This window comes from Chiloscyllium punctatum, chromosome 14 (assembly GCF_047496795.1).
Source record: "Chiloscyllium punctatum isolate Juve2018m chromosome 14, sChiPun1.3, whole genome shotgun sequence".
Taxonomy (NCBI): domain Eukaryota; kingdom Metazoa; phylum Chordata; class Chondrichthyes; order Orectolobiformes; family Hemiscylliidae; genus Chiloscyllium; species Chiloscyllium punctatum.
In genome coordinates, this window is record NC_092752.1 from 39,871,922 (window position 1) to 39,887,222 (window position 15,301).

The 15,301-nt window shown below is 51.2% G+C and overlaps 1 protein-coding gene across 4 annotated transcripts in view; it reads left to right on the top strand.

Annotated features, from left to right (window-relative positions):
* Positions 1–14,485, top strand: part of bbs7 (Bardet-Biedl syndrome 7) — an 81,003-nt gene extending 66,518 nt beyond the window's left edge. For all 4 annotated transcript variants that reach the window (XM_072584217.1, XM_072584218.1, XM_072584219.1 and 1 more), the window contains one exon: positions 12,987–14,485. In XM_072584217.1, coding sequence (XP_072440318.1) covers positions 12,987–13,078 — 92 coding nt within the window. In that variant the 3' untranslated portion in view covers positions 13,079–14,485. The remainder of the gene's footprint in view (positions 1–12,986) is intronic.
* Positions 14,486–15,301: the final 816 nt, after the last annotated feature.

The window sequence follows — 15,301 nt, forward strand, 5'->3', positions numbered from 1 at the left end:
CCCCCTTTCTTCTCTCTCCCCCCTTCTTCTCTCTCTCCCCCCTTTCTTCTCTCTCACTCCCCCCATTCTTCTCTCTCATTCCCCCTTTCTTCTCTCACTCCCCCTTTCCTCTCTCTCACTCCCCCCCTTTCTTCTCTCTCACTCCCCCTTTCTTCTCTCACCCCCTTCTGTCACTCCCCCCTTTCTTCTCTCTCACTCCCCCCTTTCTTCTCTCTCACTCCCCCTCCTTCTCTATCGCCCACCTTTCATATCTCTCTCTCCCCCTTCTCTATCTCTCTCCCCCCTTACTAATCTCTCCCCCCCTTCTCTCTCCCCCCTTTCTTCTCTCTCTCCCACTTTCTTTCTCCTCTCCATTCTTCTCCTCACCCCCCTTTCTTCTCTCTCACTCCCCCCATTCTCCCTCAATCCCCCCTTTCTTCTCTCTCCCCCCTTCTTCACTCCCCCCTTCTTCCACTCACCCCCCTTTCTTCTCTCTCACTCCCCCCATTCTTCTCCCTCATCCCCCCTTTCTTCTCTCTCTCCCCCCTTCTGTCACTCCCCCCTTCTTCTCTCTCACTCCCCCCTTTCTTCTCTCTCACTCCCCCCTTCTTCTCTCTCACTCCCCCCTTTCTTCTCTCTCACTCCCCCCTTTCTTCTCTCTCACTCCCCCCTTTCTTCTCTCTCACTCCCCCCTTTCTTCTCTCTCACTCCCCCCCTTTCTTCTCTCTCACTCCCCCCTTTCTTCTCTCTCACTCCCCCCTTTCTTCTCTCTCACTCCCCCCTTTCTTCTCTCTCACTCCCCCCTTTCTTCTCTCTCACTCCCCCCTTTCTTCTCTCTCACTCCCCCCTTTCTTCTCTCTCACTCCCCCCCTTTCTTCTCTCTCACTCCCCCCTTTCTTCTCTCTCACTCCCCCCTTTCTTCTCTCTCACTCCCCCCTTTCTTTTCTCACTCCCCCCTTTCTCTTCTCACACTCCCCCTTCCTTCTCTCTCTCGCCCCTTTCTTTTCTCTCTGTCCCTTCTCACACTCTCCACCCCCCCTTTCTTATCTCTCTCCCCCTCTTCTCTCTCTCTCCCCCTTCTCTCTCACTCACCTCTTTCTTCTCTCTCTCCCCCTTCTCTCTCACTCACCTCTTTCTTCTCTCTCTCCCCCCTTCACTCTCTCTCCCCTTTCTTCTCTCTCACTTCCCCCCTTCTCTCTCACTTCCCCCTTTCTTCTCTCATTCCCCCCTTTCACCTCTCTTGCTCCCTCCTTTCTTCTCTCTCTCTCCTCCCTTTCTTCTCTCTCTCTCCCCCCTTTCTTCTCTCTCTCGCTCCCCTCTTCTCTCTCACTCCTCCCTTTCTTCTCTCACTCCCCCCTTATCTCTCTCTCCCCTCTTCTATCTTCCCCTTCTCTCTCTGTTGTCCTTTTCTTCTCTCTCTCTCTCACCTTTCTTCTCTCTCACTGCCCCCTTCTTATCTTCTCACTCCCCCATTTCTTCACTCACTCCCCCCTTTCTTCTCTCTCTCTCCCCCCTTTCTTATCTCTCTCTCCTCTTTCTTCTCTCACTCCCCCCTTTCTTCTCTCTCACTCCCCCCATTCTTCTCCCTCATTCCCCCCCTTTCTCTCTCTCTCCCCCCTTCTGTCACTCCCCCCTTTTTTATTTCTCACTCCCCCCTTTTTTATTTCTCACTCCCCCCTTTCTTCTCTCTCACTCCCCCCTTTCTTCTCTCTCACTCCCCCCTTTCTTCTCTCTCACCTCCCCCCTTTCTCTCTCTCACTCCCCCCATTCTTCTCTCTCATTCCCCCTTTCTTCTCACTCATTCCTCATTTCTTCTCTCACTCCCCCCTTTCTTCTCTCTCACTCCCCCCTTCTCTCACACTCCCCTCTCTCTCTCTCACTCCCCTCTTTCTCTCTCTCACTCCCCCCTTTCTCTCTCTCACTCCCCCCTTTCTTATATCTTACTCCCCCCTTCTTCTCTTCTCCTCCACCCTTCTTCTCTCTCACTCCACCCTTTCTCTCTCTCTCCCGCTTTCTCTCTCTCTCCCTCTTCTCTCTCTCTCTCCCTTCTTTCTTCTCTCTCTCTCTCACCCTTTCTCCTCTACTCCCCCTTCTCTCTCCCCTCCCCCCCTCTTCTCTCTCCACTCCCCACTTCTTCTCTCCACTCCCCCCTACTTCTCACCCCCCTCCCTCTCTCTCCCCTCTTCCCTCTCTCCCCCCCCCCTTTCCTCTCTCTCTCCCCCCCTCCTCTCTCTCTCCCCCCCCTTCTTCTCTCTCTCCCCTCTTCTCTCTCTCTCCCCTCTTCATCTCTCTCCCCTCTCCCCTCTCACTCTCATCTCCCCTTTCTAACTCTCTCTCCCCCTTCCTCTCTCTCACTCCCCTCTTCTTCTCTCTCACTCCCCTCTTTCTTCTCTCTCACTCCCCCTTTCTTCTCTCCCCCCTTCCTCTCTCTTCCCCCTATCCTCTCTCTCTCCCTCTTCTCTCTCTCTCCCCTCTTCTCTCTCTCTCCCCCCCCTTCTCTCTCTCACCCCCCTTCCTCACTCTCTCCCCCCCTTCTCTTCTCTCTCCCCTCTCTCTCTCTCTCCTGCTCTTTCTTCTACTCTCTCCCCCCCTTCTCCTCTCACTCCCCCTTTCTCTCTCTCACCTCCCCCTCTCTTCACTCCCCCTTCTCTCTCACTCACCTCTTTCTCTCTCTCCCCCCCCCTTTCTTCCTCACCCCCTCCTCTCTCTTCCCCTTCTCTCTTCTATCTCTCACTCCCCCCTTTCTTATCTCTCACTCCCCCCTCTTCACTCACTCCCCCCCTTTCTTCTCACTCACTCCCCCCTTTCCTCTCTCTGCCCTTTCTCTCTCTCTCCCTCTTCTCTCTCTCTCCCCTCTTCTTCTCTATCTCTCTCTCCCCTCTTTCTTCTCTATCTCTCTCCCCCCTTTCTCCTCTCATTCCCCCTTTTCTTATCTCTCTCTCCCCCTTCCTCTCTCTCACTCCCCTCTTTCTTCTCTCTCACTCCCCCCTTTCTTCTCTCCCCCCCTTTCCTCTCTCTCTCCACCCTATCTCCTCTCTCTCCCCTCTTCTCTCTCTCTCTCTCTCCCCCCTTTCTTCTCTCTCACTCCCCCCTTCTCTTCACTCCCCCCTTTCTTCTCTCTCACCCCTTTCTTCTCTCTCTCCCCCCTTTTCTCTCTCCCTCCCTTCTCTCTCTCTCTCTCTCACCCCTTTCTTTTCTCCCTCTCCCCCTTTCTTCTCTCTCACTCTCTTTCTCCTCTTTCTTTCACTCCCCCCTTTTTTATCCCTCTCTCCCCCTTTCTTCTCTCTCACCCTTTCTTCTCTCTCTTCCCCCCCCCCCCTTTTCTCTCTCTCTCCCTCCCTTCTTCTCTCTCTCTCACCCCATTCTTCTCTCTCTCCCCCATTCTTCTCTCTCTCCCCCCTTTCTTCTCTCACTCCCCCTTTCTTCTCTCACTCCCCCCTTTCTTCTCTCTCACTCCCCCCCTTCTTCTCTCTCACTCCCCCTTTCTTATCTCTCTCTCCCCTCTTTCTTATGTCTCTCTCACCGCTTCCTTCTCTCACTGCCCCCTTCCTTCTCTCTATCTTTCCCCCCTTCCTTTTCTCTCTCTCTCTCCCCCCTTCCTTCTCTATCGCCCCCCCTTTCATATCTCTCTCTCCCTCTTTTGTCTATCTCTCTCCCCCCTTTCTTATCTCTCTCTCTCCCTCTTTTGTCTATCTCTCTCCCCCCTTTCTTATCTCTCTCCCCCTTCTCTCTCTCTCCCCCCCCCTTTCTTCTCTCTCTTCCCACTTTCTTTTCTCTCTCCTCTCTTTCTTCTCGCTCCCCCCTTTCTTCTCTCTCACTCCCCCCTTTCTTCTCTCTCTCTCCCCCTTTCTTTTCTCACTCCCCCCTTCCTTCTCACACTCCCCCCTTCCTTCTCTCTCTCGCCCCTTTCTTTTCTCTCTGTCCCTTCTCACACTCCCCCCCCCTTTCTTATCTCTCTCCCCCTCTTCTCTCTCTCTCCCCCTTCTCTCTCACTCCCCCCTTTCTTCTCTCACTCCCCCCTTTCTTCTCTCACTCCCCCCTTTCTTCTCTCACTCCCCCCTTTCTTCTCTCACTCCCCCCTTTCTTCTCTCACTCCCCCCTTTCTTCTCTCACTCCCCCCTTTCTTCTCTCACTCCCCCCTTTCTTCTCTCACTCCCCCCCTTTCTTCTCTCACTCCCCCTTTCTTCTCTCACTCCCCCCTTTCTTCTCTCACTCCCCCCTTTCTTCTCTCACTCCCCCTTTCTTCTCTCACTCCCCCCTTTCTTCTCTCTCGCTCCCCCTTCTCTCTCTCACTCCCCCCCTTCTTCTCTCTCACTCCCCCTTTCTTATCTCTCTCTCCCCTCTTTCTTATGTCTCTCTCACCGCTTCCTTCTCTCACTGCCCCCTTCCTTCTCTCTCTCTTTCCCCCCTTCCTTTTCTCTCTCTCTCTCTTTCCCCCCTCCTTCTCTATCGCCCCCCCTCTTTCATATCTCTCTCCCTCTTTCGTCTATCTCTCTCCCCCCTTTCTTATCTCTCTCCCCCCCTATCTTCTCTCTCTTCCCACTTTCTTTTCTCTCTCCTCTCTTTCTTCTCACTCCCCCCCTTTCTTCTCTCTCACTCCCCCCATTCTTCTCCCTCATTCCCCCCTTTCTTCTCTCTCTCCCCCCTTCTGTCACTCCCCCCTTTCTTCTCTCTCACTCCCCCCTTTCTTCTCTCTCACTCCCCCCTTTCTTCTCTCTCACTCCCCCCCTTTCTTCTCTCTCACTCCCCCCTTTCTTCTCTCTCACTCCCCCCTTTCTTCTCTCTCACTCCCCCCTTCTTCTCTCTCTCTCCCCCCTTTCTTTTCTCACTCCCCCCTTCCTTCTCACACTCCCCCCTTCCTTCTCTCTCTCACCCCTTTCTTTTCTCTCTGTCCCTTCTCACACTCCCCCCCCTTTCTTATCTCTCTCTCCCTCTTCTCTCTCTCTCCCCCTTCTCTCTCACTCACCTCTTTCTTCTCTCTCTTCCCCTTCTCTCTCACTCACCTCTTTCTTCTCTCTCTCCCCCCTTCGCTCTCTCTCCCCTTTCTTCTCTCTCACTTCCCCCCTTCTCTCTCACTTCCCCCTTTCTTCTCTCTCATTCCCCCCTTTCATCTCTCTCGCTCCCCCCTTTCTTCTCTCTCTCTCCCCCCTTTCTTCTCTCTCTCCCCCCTTCTTCTCTCTCTCTCTCCCCTCTTCTCTCTCACTCCTCCCTTATCTCTCTCTCCCCTCTTCTATCTTCCCCTTCTCTCTCTGTTGCCCTTTTCTTCTCTCTCTCCCCCCCTTTCTTATCTCTCTCTCTTCTCTTTCTTCTCTCTCCCCCCTTTCTTCTCTCACTCCCCCCTTTCTTCTCTCTCTCCACCTCTTCTCTCTCTCTGCTCTTTCTTCTCTATCTCTCTCCCCACTTTCTCCTCTCAATCCCCCCTTTCTTCTCTCTCTCCCCCCTTTCTTTTCTCTCTCTCCCTGCCTTTTTTCTTCCCTCTCCCCCTTCCCTCTCTCTCCCCCTTATCTCTCTCTTCCCCCCCCTATCTCTCTCCCCCCCCTATCTCTCTCCCCCCCCTATCTCTCTCCCCCCCTATCTCTCTCCCCCCCTATCTCTCCCCCCCCCCATCTCTCTCCCCCCCCCATCTCTCTCCCCCCCCATCTCTCTCCCCCCCCATCTCTCTCTCTCTCCCCCCAATCTCTCTCTCCCCCCCTTTCTTCTCTCTCTCCCCTCTTCTCTCTCTCTCTCCCCCCTTTCTTCTCTCTCTTCCCCCCTTTCTTCTCTCTCTCCCCCCTTTCTTCTCTCTCTCTCTCCCCTCTTCTCTCTCACTCCTCCCTTATCTCTCTCTCCCCTCTTCTATCTTCCCCCTTCTCTCTCTGTTGCCCTTTTCTTCTCTCTCTCTCCCCCTTTCTTATCTCTCTCTCTTCTCTTTCTTCTCTCTCACTCCCCCCATTCTTCTCCCTCATTCCCCCCCCTTTCTTCTCTCTCTCCCCCTTCTGTCACTCCCCCCTTTCTTCTCTCTCACTCCCCCCTTTCTCCTCTCTCACTCCCCCCTTTCTTCTCTCTCTCTCCCCCCTTCTTCTCTCTCACTCCCCTCTTCTCTCTCACTCCCCCCTTTCTTCTCTCCCCCCTTCCTCTCTCTCCCCCCTATCCTCTCTCTCTCCCTTCTTCTCTCTCTCACTCCCCCCTTTCTTCTCTCTCACCCCCCCTTTCCTCTCTCTCCCCCCCGCTTTCTTCTCTCTCTCCACTCTTCTCTCTCTCTGCTCTTTCTTCTCTATCTCTCTCCCCCCTTTCTCCTCTCACTCCCCCCTTTCTTCTCTCTCTCCCCCCTTTCTTTTCTCTCTCTCCCTGCCTTTTTCTTCCCTCTCCCCCCTTCCCTCTCTCTCCCCTTATCTCTCTCCCCCCCCATCTCTCTCTCCCCCCCCCATCTCTCTCACCCCCCCCCATCACTCTCTCCCCCCCCATCTCTCTCTCCCCCCCCATCTCTCTCTCCCCCCCCCATCTCTCTCTCCCCCCCCATCTCTCTCTCCCCCCCCATCTCTCTCCCCCCCCATCTCTCTCTCCCCCCCCATCTCATCTCCCCCCCCATCTCTCTCTCCCCCCCCATCTCTCTCTCTCTCCCCCCAATCTCTCTCTCCCCCCTTCTTCTCTCTCTCCCCTCTTCTCTCTCACTCCCCCCTTTCTTCTCTCTCTCCCCCCTTTCTTTTCTCTCTCCCCCTTCTCTCTCTCTCCCTGCCCCCTTCCTCTCTCTCCCCCTTCCCTCTCTCTCCCCCTTCCCTCTCTCTCCCCCCATCTCTCTCCCCCCATCTCTCTCCCCCCATCTCTCTCCCCCCCAACTCTCCCCCCATCTCTCTCCCCCCATCTCTCTCCCCCCCATCTCTCTCCCCCCCATCTCTCTCCCCCCCATCTCTCTCTCCCCCCCATCTCTCTCTCCCCCCCATCTCTCTCCCCCCCATCTCTCTCCCCCCCCCATCTCTCTCTCCCCCCCCCCATCTCTCTCTCCCCCCCCCATCACTCTCTCCCCCCCCATCTCTCTCTCCCCCCCCATCTCACTCTCCCCCCCCATCTCTCTCTCCCCCCCCATCTCTCTTTCCCCCCCATCACTCTCTCTCTCCCCCCCAATCTCTCTCTCCCCCCTTTCTTCTCTCTCTCCCCTCTTCTCTCTCACTCCCCCCTTTCTTCTCTCTCTCCCCCCTTTCTTTCTCTCTCCCCCTTCTCTCTCTCTCCCTGCCCCCTTCCCTCTCTCTCCCCTTCCCTCTCTCTCCCCCTTCCCTCTCCTCCCCCCATCTCTCTCCCCCCATCTCTCTCCCCACCCCCCCCCATCTCTCTCCCCCCCATCTCTCTCCCCCCATCTCTCTCCCCCCCATCTCTCTCCCCCCCATCTCTCTCCCCCCATCTCTCTCCCCCCCATCTCTCTCCCCCCCCATCTCTCTCCCCCCCAACCTCTCTCCCCCCCCATCTCTCTCCCCCCCCCATCTCTCCCCCCCCATCTCTCTCCCCCCCCATCTCTCTCCCCCCCCATCTCTCTCCCCCCCCTCTCTCCCCCCCCATCTCTCTCCCCCCCCATCTCTCTCCCCCCCCATCTCTCTCCCCCCCATCTCTCTCCCCCCCCATCTCTCTCCCCCCCCATCTCTCTCCCCCCCCATCTCTCTCCCCCCCCCCATCTCTCTCCCCCCCCATCTCTCTCCCCCCCCATCTCTCTCCCCCCCCCATCTCTCTCCCCCCCCATCTCTCTCCCCCCCATCTCTCTCCCCCCCCATCTCTCTCCCCCCCATCTCTCTCCCCCCCCATCTCTCTCCCCCCCCATCTCTCTCCCCCCCCATCTCTCTCCCCCCCCATCTCTCTCCCCCCCCATCTCTCTCCCCCCCCATCTCTCTCCCCCCCCCTCTCTCTCCCCCCCCATCTCTCTCCCCCCCCATCTCTCTCCCCCCCCATCTCTCTCCCCCCCAACTCTCTCCCCCCCCATCTCTCTCCCCCCCCCATCTCTCTCCCCCCCCATCTCTCTCCCCCCCCATCTCTCTCCCCCCCCATCTCTCTCCCCCCCCATCTCTCTCCCCCCCCCATCTCTCTCCCCCCCATCTCTCTCCCCCCCCATCTCTCTCCCCCCCCATCTCTCTCCCCCCCCCATCTCTCTCCCCCCCCATCTCTCTCCCCCCCCCATCTCTCTCCCCCCCCATCTCTCTCCCCCCCCATCTCTCTCCCCCCCCATCTCTCTCCCCCCCCATCTCTCTCCCCCCCATCTCTCTCCCCCCCCATCTCTCTCCCCCCCCATCTCTCTCCCCCCCCATCTCTCTCCCCCCCATCTCTCTCCCCCCCCATCTCTCTCCCCCCCCATCTCTCTTCCCCCCCCATCTCTCTCCCCCCCCATCTCTCTCCCCCCCCATCTCTCTCCCCCCCATCTCTCTCCCCCCCCCATCTCTCTCCCCCCCCCATCTCTCTCCCCCCCCCATCTCTCTCCCCCCCCATCTCTCTCCCCCCCATCTCTCTCCCCCCCCATCTCTCCCCCCCCCATCTCTCTCCCCCCCCATCTCTCTCCCCCCCCCATCTCTCTCCCCCCCCATCTCTCTCCCCCCCCATCTCTCTCCCCCCCCATCTCTCTCCCCCCCCATCTCTCTCCCCCCCCATCTCTCTCCCCCCCCCATCTCTCTCCCCCCCCATCTCTCTCCCCCCCCCATCTCTCTCCCCCCCCCATCTCTCTCCCCCCCCATCTCTCTCCCCCCCATCTCTCTCCCCCCCATCTCTCTCCCCCCATCTCTCTCCCCCCATCTCTCTCCCCCCATCTCTCTCCCCCCATCTCTCTCCCCCCCATCTCTCTCCCCCATCTCTCTCTCTCCCCCCCCCTTTCTTCTCTCCCCCCCCCTTTCTTCTCTCTCACTCCCCCCTTTCTTCTCTCTCTCCCCCTTCTCTCTCTCCCCCTTCTCTCTCTCTCTCTCTCTCCCCCTTCTCTCTCCCTCCCTCCTTTCTTCCCTCTCCCCCTTTCTTCCCTCTCCCCCCTTTCTTCCCTCTCCCCCCTTTCTTCCCTCTCCCCCCTTTCTTCCCTCTCCCCCCTTTCTTCCCTCTCCCCTTCCCTCTCTCTTCCCCCCCTTATCTCTCTCTCTTCCCCCCCTTATCTCTCCCCCCCTTATCTCTCTTCCCCCCTTATCTCTCTCTCCCCCCCGTTATCTCTCTCTCCCACCTTTATCTCTCTTTCCCCCTCTTATCTCTCTCTCTCTCTCTCCCTTATCTCTCTCTCTCTCCCCCCCCCTTATCTCTCTCTGTCCCCCCTTATCTCTCTCTCTCTCCCCCCCCCCGTCTCTCTCCCTTATCTCTCTCTTCTCCTCCCCCCGTGCTATTGCTGTAATTATGCCACCGTTTCCAACAGACCCAGGCAACCCCAACTCCAGCTTGTCTGCCAATTCTAACAGCTTTGCCTTGCTTTGTAAAACCCCCAAAGTCACTTCTTCCATCCCCAGAAAAACTCTCTGACTGAAAGAGCCATTGCAACACAAAGCACTGTTTAAACCAACTGAATTCAACCCCCAGAACAAAAGACTCTAACACTTACCATTGCCGCCTTTGCGTCCAACAACTCTAAAACCCAATCGTGACAAGAGCCTGTAATCTTTTATGGGCCAGGCCAGACTCCCTTAAAATACTTTAAGAACGTAGCCTGGACCCTAACTTTATCTTATTTTAAAGGCACATGTGCAGTGGGTGTTCCCCGTGTGAGGCAGCTGGTCAAACCACATTAAGCAAAACAGCATTAGTTTAAACACTATAGTTGAAACCCAAACAAAAGAAAGCAGAATTCTGAATAACTTCAGTCTTGGCAAGCGTAACTGACTTAATACAGTAACTATTACTAATTAACTGTTCCAATGTAGTAACATCCATAAACACACCGTTTGGCAAAAAGGTAAATTCAAACAGATTCTTAGAGGGGAACAATATCCAAAGAAAGGTTTGAGAGAAAGTCAGAGGAATTCTTCACTGAAGCTTGCAACTCCCCTGAACTGTAACATCTTGTCACTGCTATAGCTAAAATAAACTAGAAAAAAGCTGAACTGGGAGAACTGACCACTTCCCTTTCATTGTTAAACTAGGCTCTTTGGTACCTCTGCATTTATGACCTCTCAAAAAACCAAGGGCGGAATAATCTTTTTTTTAAAGTGACAGCAGCATCACACTGACAATTGTAAAATTGTGGCCCCCTAGTTACTGACATATCAGCTAGTGGAAACAGAATATCCTCCTTTACCCTGTCAAAAATTGTTCATAATTATGAAACCCTCAATAAGGTCACCTCTTAGTTCAAGGAGAATAAGCCCAACTTCTTGAATCTTTCCTTATATTTAACTCACTCATTCATGGTAGGATTCTAGTAAATTTCCTTTGTACTCTGTGCAGGGCTTTAACATCTATCCTTCAATAAGGTGCCTGGAATTAAAAGCAATATTCCAAATGTGGTCTGACCCATGATTTGTAGAGGTGTTGCATTACCTCTTTGCTTTTATATGTTGTGATTCTATTTATGAACCCAATGATCCACTCAGCCTTCTTAACAACTCTTTCAACTTGATTAGCCACCTTCAGAGAATTATGCACATGATCTCTCTGCTCCTGTACTCCCCTCACAGTTATACCAATGAACCTGACTCTCTGTTTCTTCCAGTGAATTGCATTATCTCATATTTCTCCACATTGAAATTCATCTGCCAGGTGTCTGCTCATTTGATCAATAGTCATAGAGATGTACGGCACAGTAACAGACCATTCAGTACAGCTTGTTCATGCTGACCAGATATCCTAAACTAATCTAGTCCCATTTGCCAGCACTTGGCCCATATCCCTCTATATAGCCTTCCTATTCATGTACTCATCTGGATGCCTTTTAAGTGTTGTAATTGTACCAGCCTTCACCAGCTCCTCTGGCAGCTCACTCCATACATGCACCATCCTCTGTGTGAGAGAGGTGTCCCTTAGGTCCCTTTTAAGTTTTCCCCCTCTCTCCTTAAATCTATGTCCTCTGATTCTGACTCCCCCACCCTAGGGAAAAAGACCTTGCCTATTTATACTATCCATGCCCCTCATGATTTTATAAGCCTCTAGAAGGTCACCCCTCAGGTACAGGGGAAATAGCTCCAGCCTCTCTTCCTATAGCTCAAACCTTTCAACCCTGGCAACATTCTTGTAAATCTTTTCTGATCACTTTCAAGTTTCACAACATCTTTCCAATAGGACGGAGACCAGAGTTGCACAATTTTCCAAAAGTGGCCTAACCGATGTCATGTACAGTTGCAACATGACCTCCCAGCTCCTGTATTCAATGCTCTGACCAATAAAGCTTAAGATTAAAAATGGCAAGAGATCTTAGACCTGTGTTATGCTCCTCTTACTTAATGTGGGAACTCAGGGGCACAGCTGGTGTCCCTGGCTCCTTCATATGCAAGGAGTATGTCCAGTTGCAGCTCTTGTTAGACTGCATAATGACTCTGAAGCTGTGGATGGACTCTCTTTGGAGCTTACGCGACGCTGAGGGGATCATGGATAACACGTTTAGTGAATTGGTCACACCCCAGATTAGGATTGTTGAGGGAGAACGGGAATGGGTAACCAAAAGACAGAGAGAGCAGGAAGGCAGTGCAGGTGTCCCTGCGGTCATCTCCGTTCAAAGCAGGTTATACTGTTTTGGATACAGTTGGGGGAGATGGCTCACCAGGGGAAGGCAGCAGTAGCCAAGTTTGTGGCAATGTGGCTAGCTCTGCTGTTCAGCAGGGTGGGAAAAAGAGTGGAAGGACGATAGTCATAGGGGATTCAGTTGTAAGCGGAGTAGATAAGCGTTTGTCTGGTCGGAAACAAGACTCCCGGATGGTATGTTGCCTCCTAGGTGCACGGGTCAGGGATGTCTCGGATTGACTGCAGAAAGTTATTGGGGGGGGGGGGGGGGGGGGGGGTGTGTGAACAACCAGTTGTCGTGGTGCATACAGGATCCAGTGATATAGGTTGAAAAAAAAACAGGATGAGGTCCTACATGAAGAATTTTGGGAGTTAGGAACCAAGTTAAAAAGTAAGGACCTCAGAGGTAGTAATCTCAGGATTGCTACCAGTGCCACGTGCTAGTCAGGGTAGGAATGATAGAATATTCCGGGTGAATTCATGGCTTAAGAGATGGTGCAGGAGGGATGGGTTCAGATTTTTGGGACATTGGGACCATTTCTCGGGGAGGTGGGACTATTACAAATTGGATGGTCTATACCTGGGCCAGACTGGAACCGATGTCCTCGGGGGGTGCTTTTGCTAATACTGTTGGGGAGGGTTTAAACTAATGTGGCAGAGGGGGATGGCGACCAAATGCAGGAGGTTAGTGGACAGTAAGAAAGTAGTACTAAAGCCTGTAAGGAACTAGATAATGAAGCTCTGAGGTGAGCAGGAGTGGTGATGAACGCAAGGACTGGTGATTTGAGGTACATTTGTTTTAATGCAAGAAGTATAGTAGGTAAGGCAGATGAACTTAGGGCTTGGACTAGTACCTGGGAGTATGATGTTATTGCTATTACTGAGATTTGGTTGAAGGAAGGGCAATTAAGTATCCCAGGATTTTCAGGCGGGATAGAGAGGGAAGTAAAAAGGATGGAGGAGTTGCATTACTGGTCAAAGAGGATATCACAGCTGTGCTGAAGAAGGGCAAATTGGCAGAGCTCAGAAATAGGAAGGGTGCAGTAACAATGTTGGGGCTGTACTACAAGCCTCCCAACAACGAACCTGAAGTAGAGGTACAATTATGTAGAGAAATCATAGAAAGATGTAGGAGCAACAGTGTGGTGGTGATAGATTTTAATTTTCCCAACATTGACTGGGATTCACTTAGTGTTAGAGCAGAATTGTAAGGAGCATCCAGGAGGGTTTTCTACAGCAATATGTAAGTAGTCCAACTCGGGAATGGGGCCATACCGGACCTGGTATTAGGAAGTATCATATGTCTTTGCTATGTTGTAAATCTAAATGCATCTTTATGTTCAAACTAATCCTTTTTTTCCTTCCTCAAATAGGTATGATAACTGATCTCTTCATAGATAAGTTCAAATTCAAAGGCACCAATGTGAAAACAAAGGTTCCCCCTTTTGTTGGAGATTTTAGATAATTATGATCCGAAAAGTCTTATGGCTTTCTTTGATTCAGCCTAAAGAAAGTACGCAAAGCCTGTTTAAAAAGCAATGTAATTTCCGAACCAGAGTGGTTTTATTGTGATCAAATGTTATGATTTGAAGCAGTAGTGGAACAGACATTGTCTTCTTGATCAGAAGAATTATCATGCTGTTATAAAAGTTATTTAAGGGATGAATTTCTCTAAATTGGCCATCTTGATTTCAGCAGATAATCTGGAAATCCTGGTTATGTGGTTAAAAAACAAGTTTTAATATTATTGCATTAGATTTCCATGAATCGTCCCTCAGCTTTTTGCATGAGTGGGAAAACTGTTGTGATATGACCCCTCCATATACTGCAAAATAAACAAGGTGGTGTAATGTGTTGGAAATACTAGTGTGAGTCTGCACATTTTTAAAATGCTAGTTGAGGAGAGAATTTTAAAACAACTTTTTGTCTGGAATTTTGAAACGACTGGGAAACATGCCATTCTTTTACGGTTATCCAGAATGGAAGAATGCTCACAAAGCCCCCTTTGCAACCTTCTACACCCACGTATATATTCCACTGATTCACAAAACCTGAATTTAGATTCAGGGTTCACACATTTGCTTAGACTTTTGAGAAATTGCCATTCAAAGGCAAGCATCCATTTTGAAAATGGACTGAGAATGCAGTAAACCTGGAATGAGAGGGGCAGTTTTTCCACCTGATTTCTTATTAATATATAATTTTACTTATATTTATAATTTTATATTAAAGGATATATGTCTTCTTTTGGTAATAATAGGCACTGCATGATTTTCATAATCTTTCTAAATAGCATTATTGCTTGTACCTGTTGTCATAAAATACCTGGCAATAGCCTAGAGACCCATTTTATTTTATGGTAATGTGTTGACCCATAGGATCTCAAGTGCAGTTCCCACCCACACTATTTTGAAATGCACTCAATTTTTGACATACTGGGTTAAAATAAAATACACACTTGATGTCATGTACATAAAATAATCTTGTCAATATTGTGTAAACTCTCAAAAGAATATCCCAATTCTCTAACTGCAATTTATGTATTGATATGACAGTAACATCAAACTTTTGCAAGTGTTTTAATGTTATTGTTCATTTCCTGTCCTCAATTTTTGTTTAATTTTCGGAGCTGAAATCTTACCTACTAACTTCATAACTGATGAATGTGTAAGAGGAAATTTGTTGCAAGTACAATCCACTACACCTCTCCATTAGTATTATACCTAAGCAGATGTTTGAACAATGTTCCAACTTTTATTCTTTCATTTCACTGTTAGTCATTAATGTAGTGATTATAATGTAAATAGAATGGATAGTAAATATGATGGTGCTAAAAATCTCAAGAATATTAAATTTGAATATATTCATCAAATTTCAATTGCAGCTATTAATCATTTTGGTACTACATTTCTAAAAATCACAAGCTTTCAAAGTGCTGCTCTCTTCATCAGGTGACTTCTGACTATGAAACACCCCAGTCCAACACCAGCATCTCCACATCATGATTATCCAGCTTGCTGAGGCTGCTGCACTGAGTTAAATTCTTATCTGTCCATCTAGCCAGAGGATTGTTTTCAGTGATTTCTCCTCTTGCTCTCGCACTGTTGCCCTCTGGTGCCCCCAAAGGACAGGGCCCAGAATAGATCCTATTCATTCATTGGATAAGTGTGTTGCTTATTGCCCTTCCCAATTGTCCAAAGGGCAGTCAACAGTTGCTGTGGGTCATATGAGTCAAATTCTACAAATGCTGTGGTGTGAGTAGTAACAGGTCCCCCGAATGTTACCCGGGTCTCTGGATTAACAGTCCAGTGATAATGCCATTTGGCTATTGCCTCCCTTAAATTTATGCCAAGTTCCCAACATCTCTCTTGACCCCAGCACATTTGGGGATATGCAAGTGGGATTTCCCCTTGCCGTAGGACCAAGAGTGGAGCTGTGATACAAAACTGTGCCTGCCTGGTCCAAGGTTATCTTTCAGATTAAAGCAGTCTTGGCATTTGAAGGAAGCAGGTCAATGTCTTCCCTGCTCCGCCACTGTAATCGCCATCATTTTATCTCCATTACCTCACACACACTATCTCTCCTCCTGTTCCAGATTCCAAGGTTCATGCTCTACCACTCTTGCAATTGCCTGCAACATCTTCCCTCACTCTCTGTCACCCATCCAACCTCCAACTAACCCTGCATA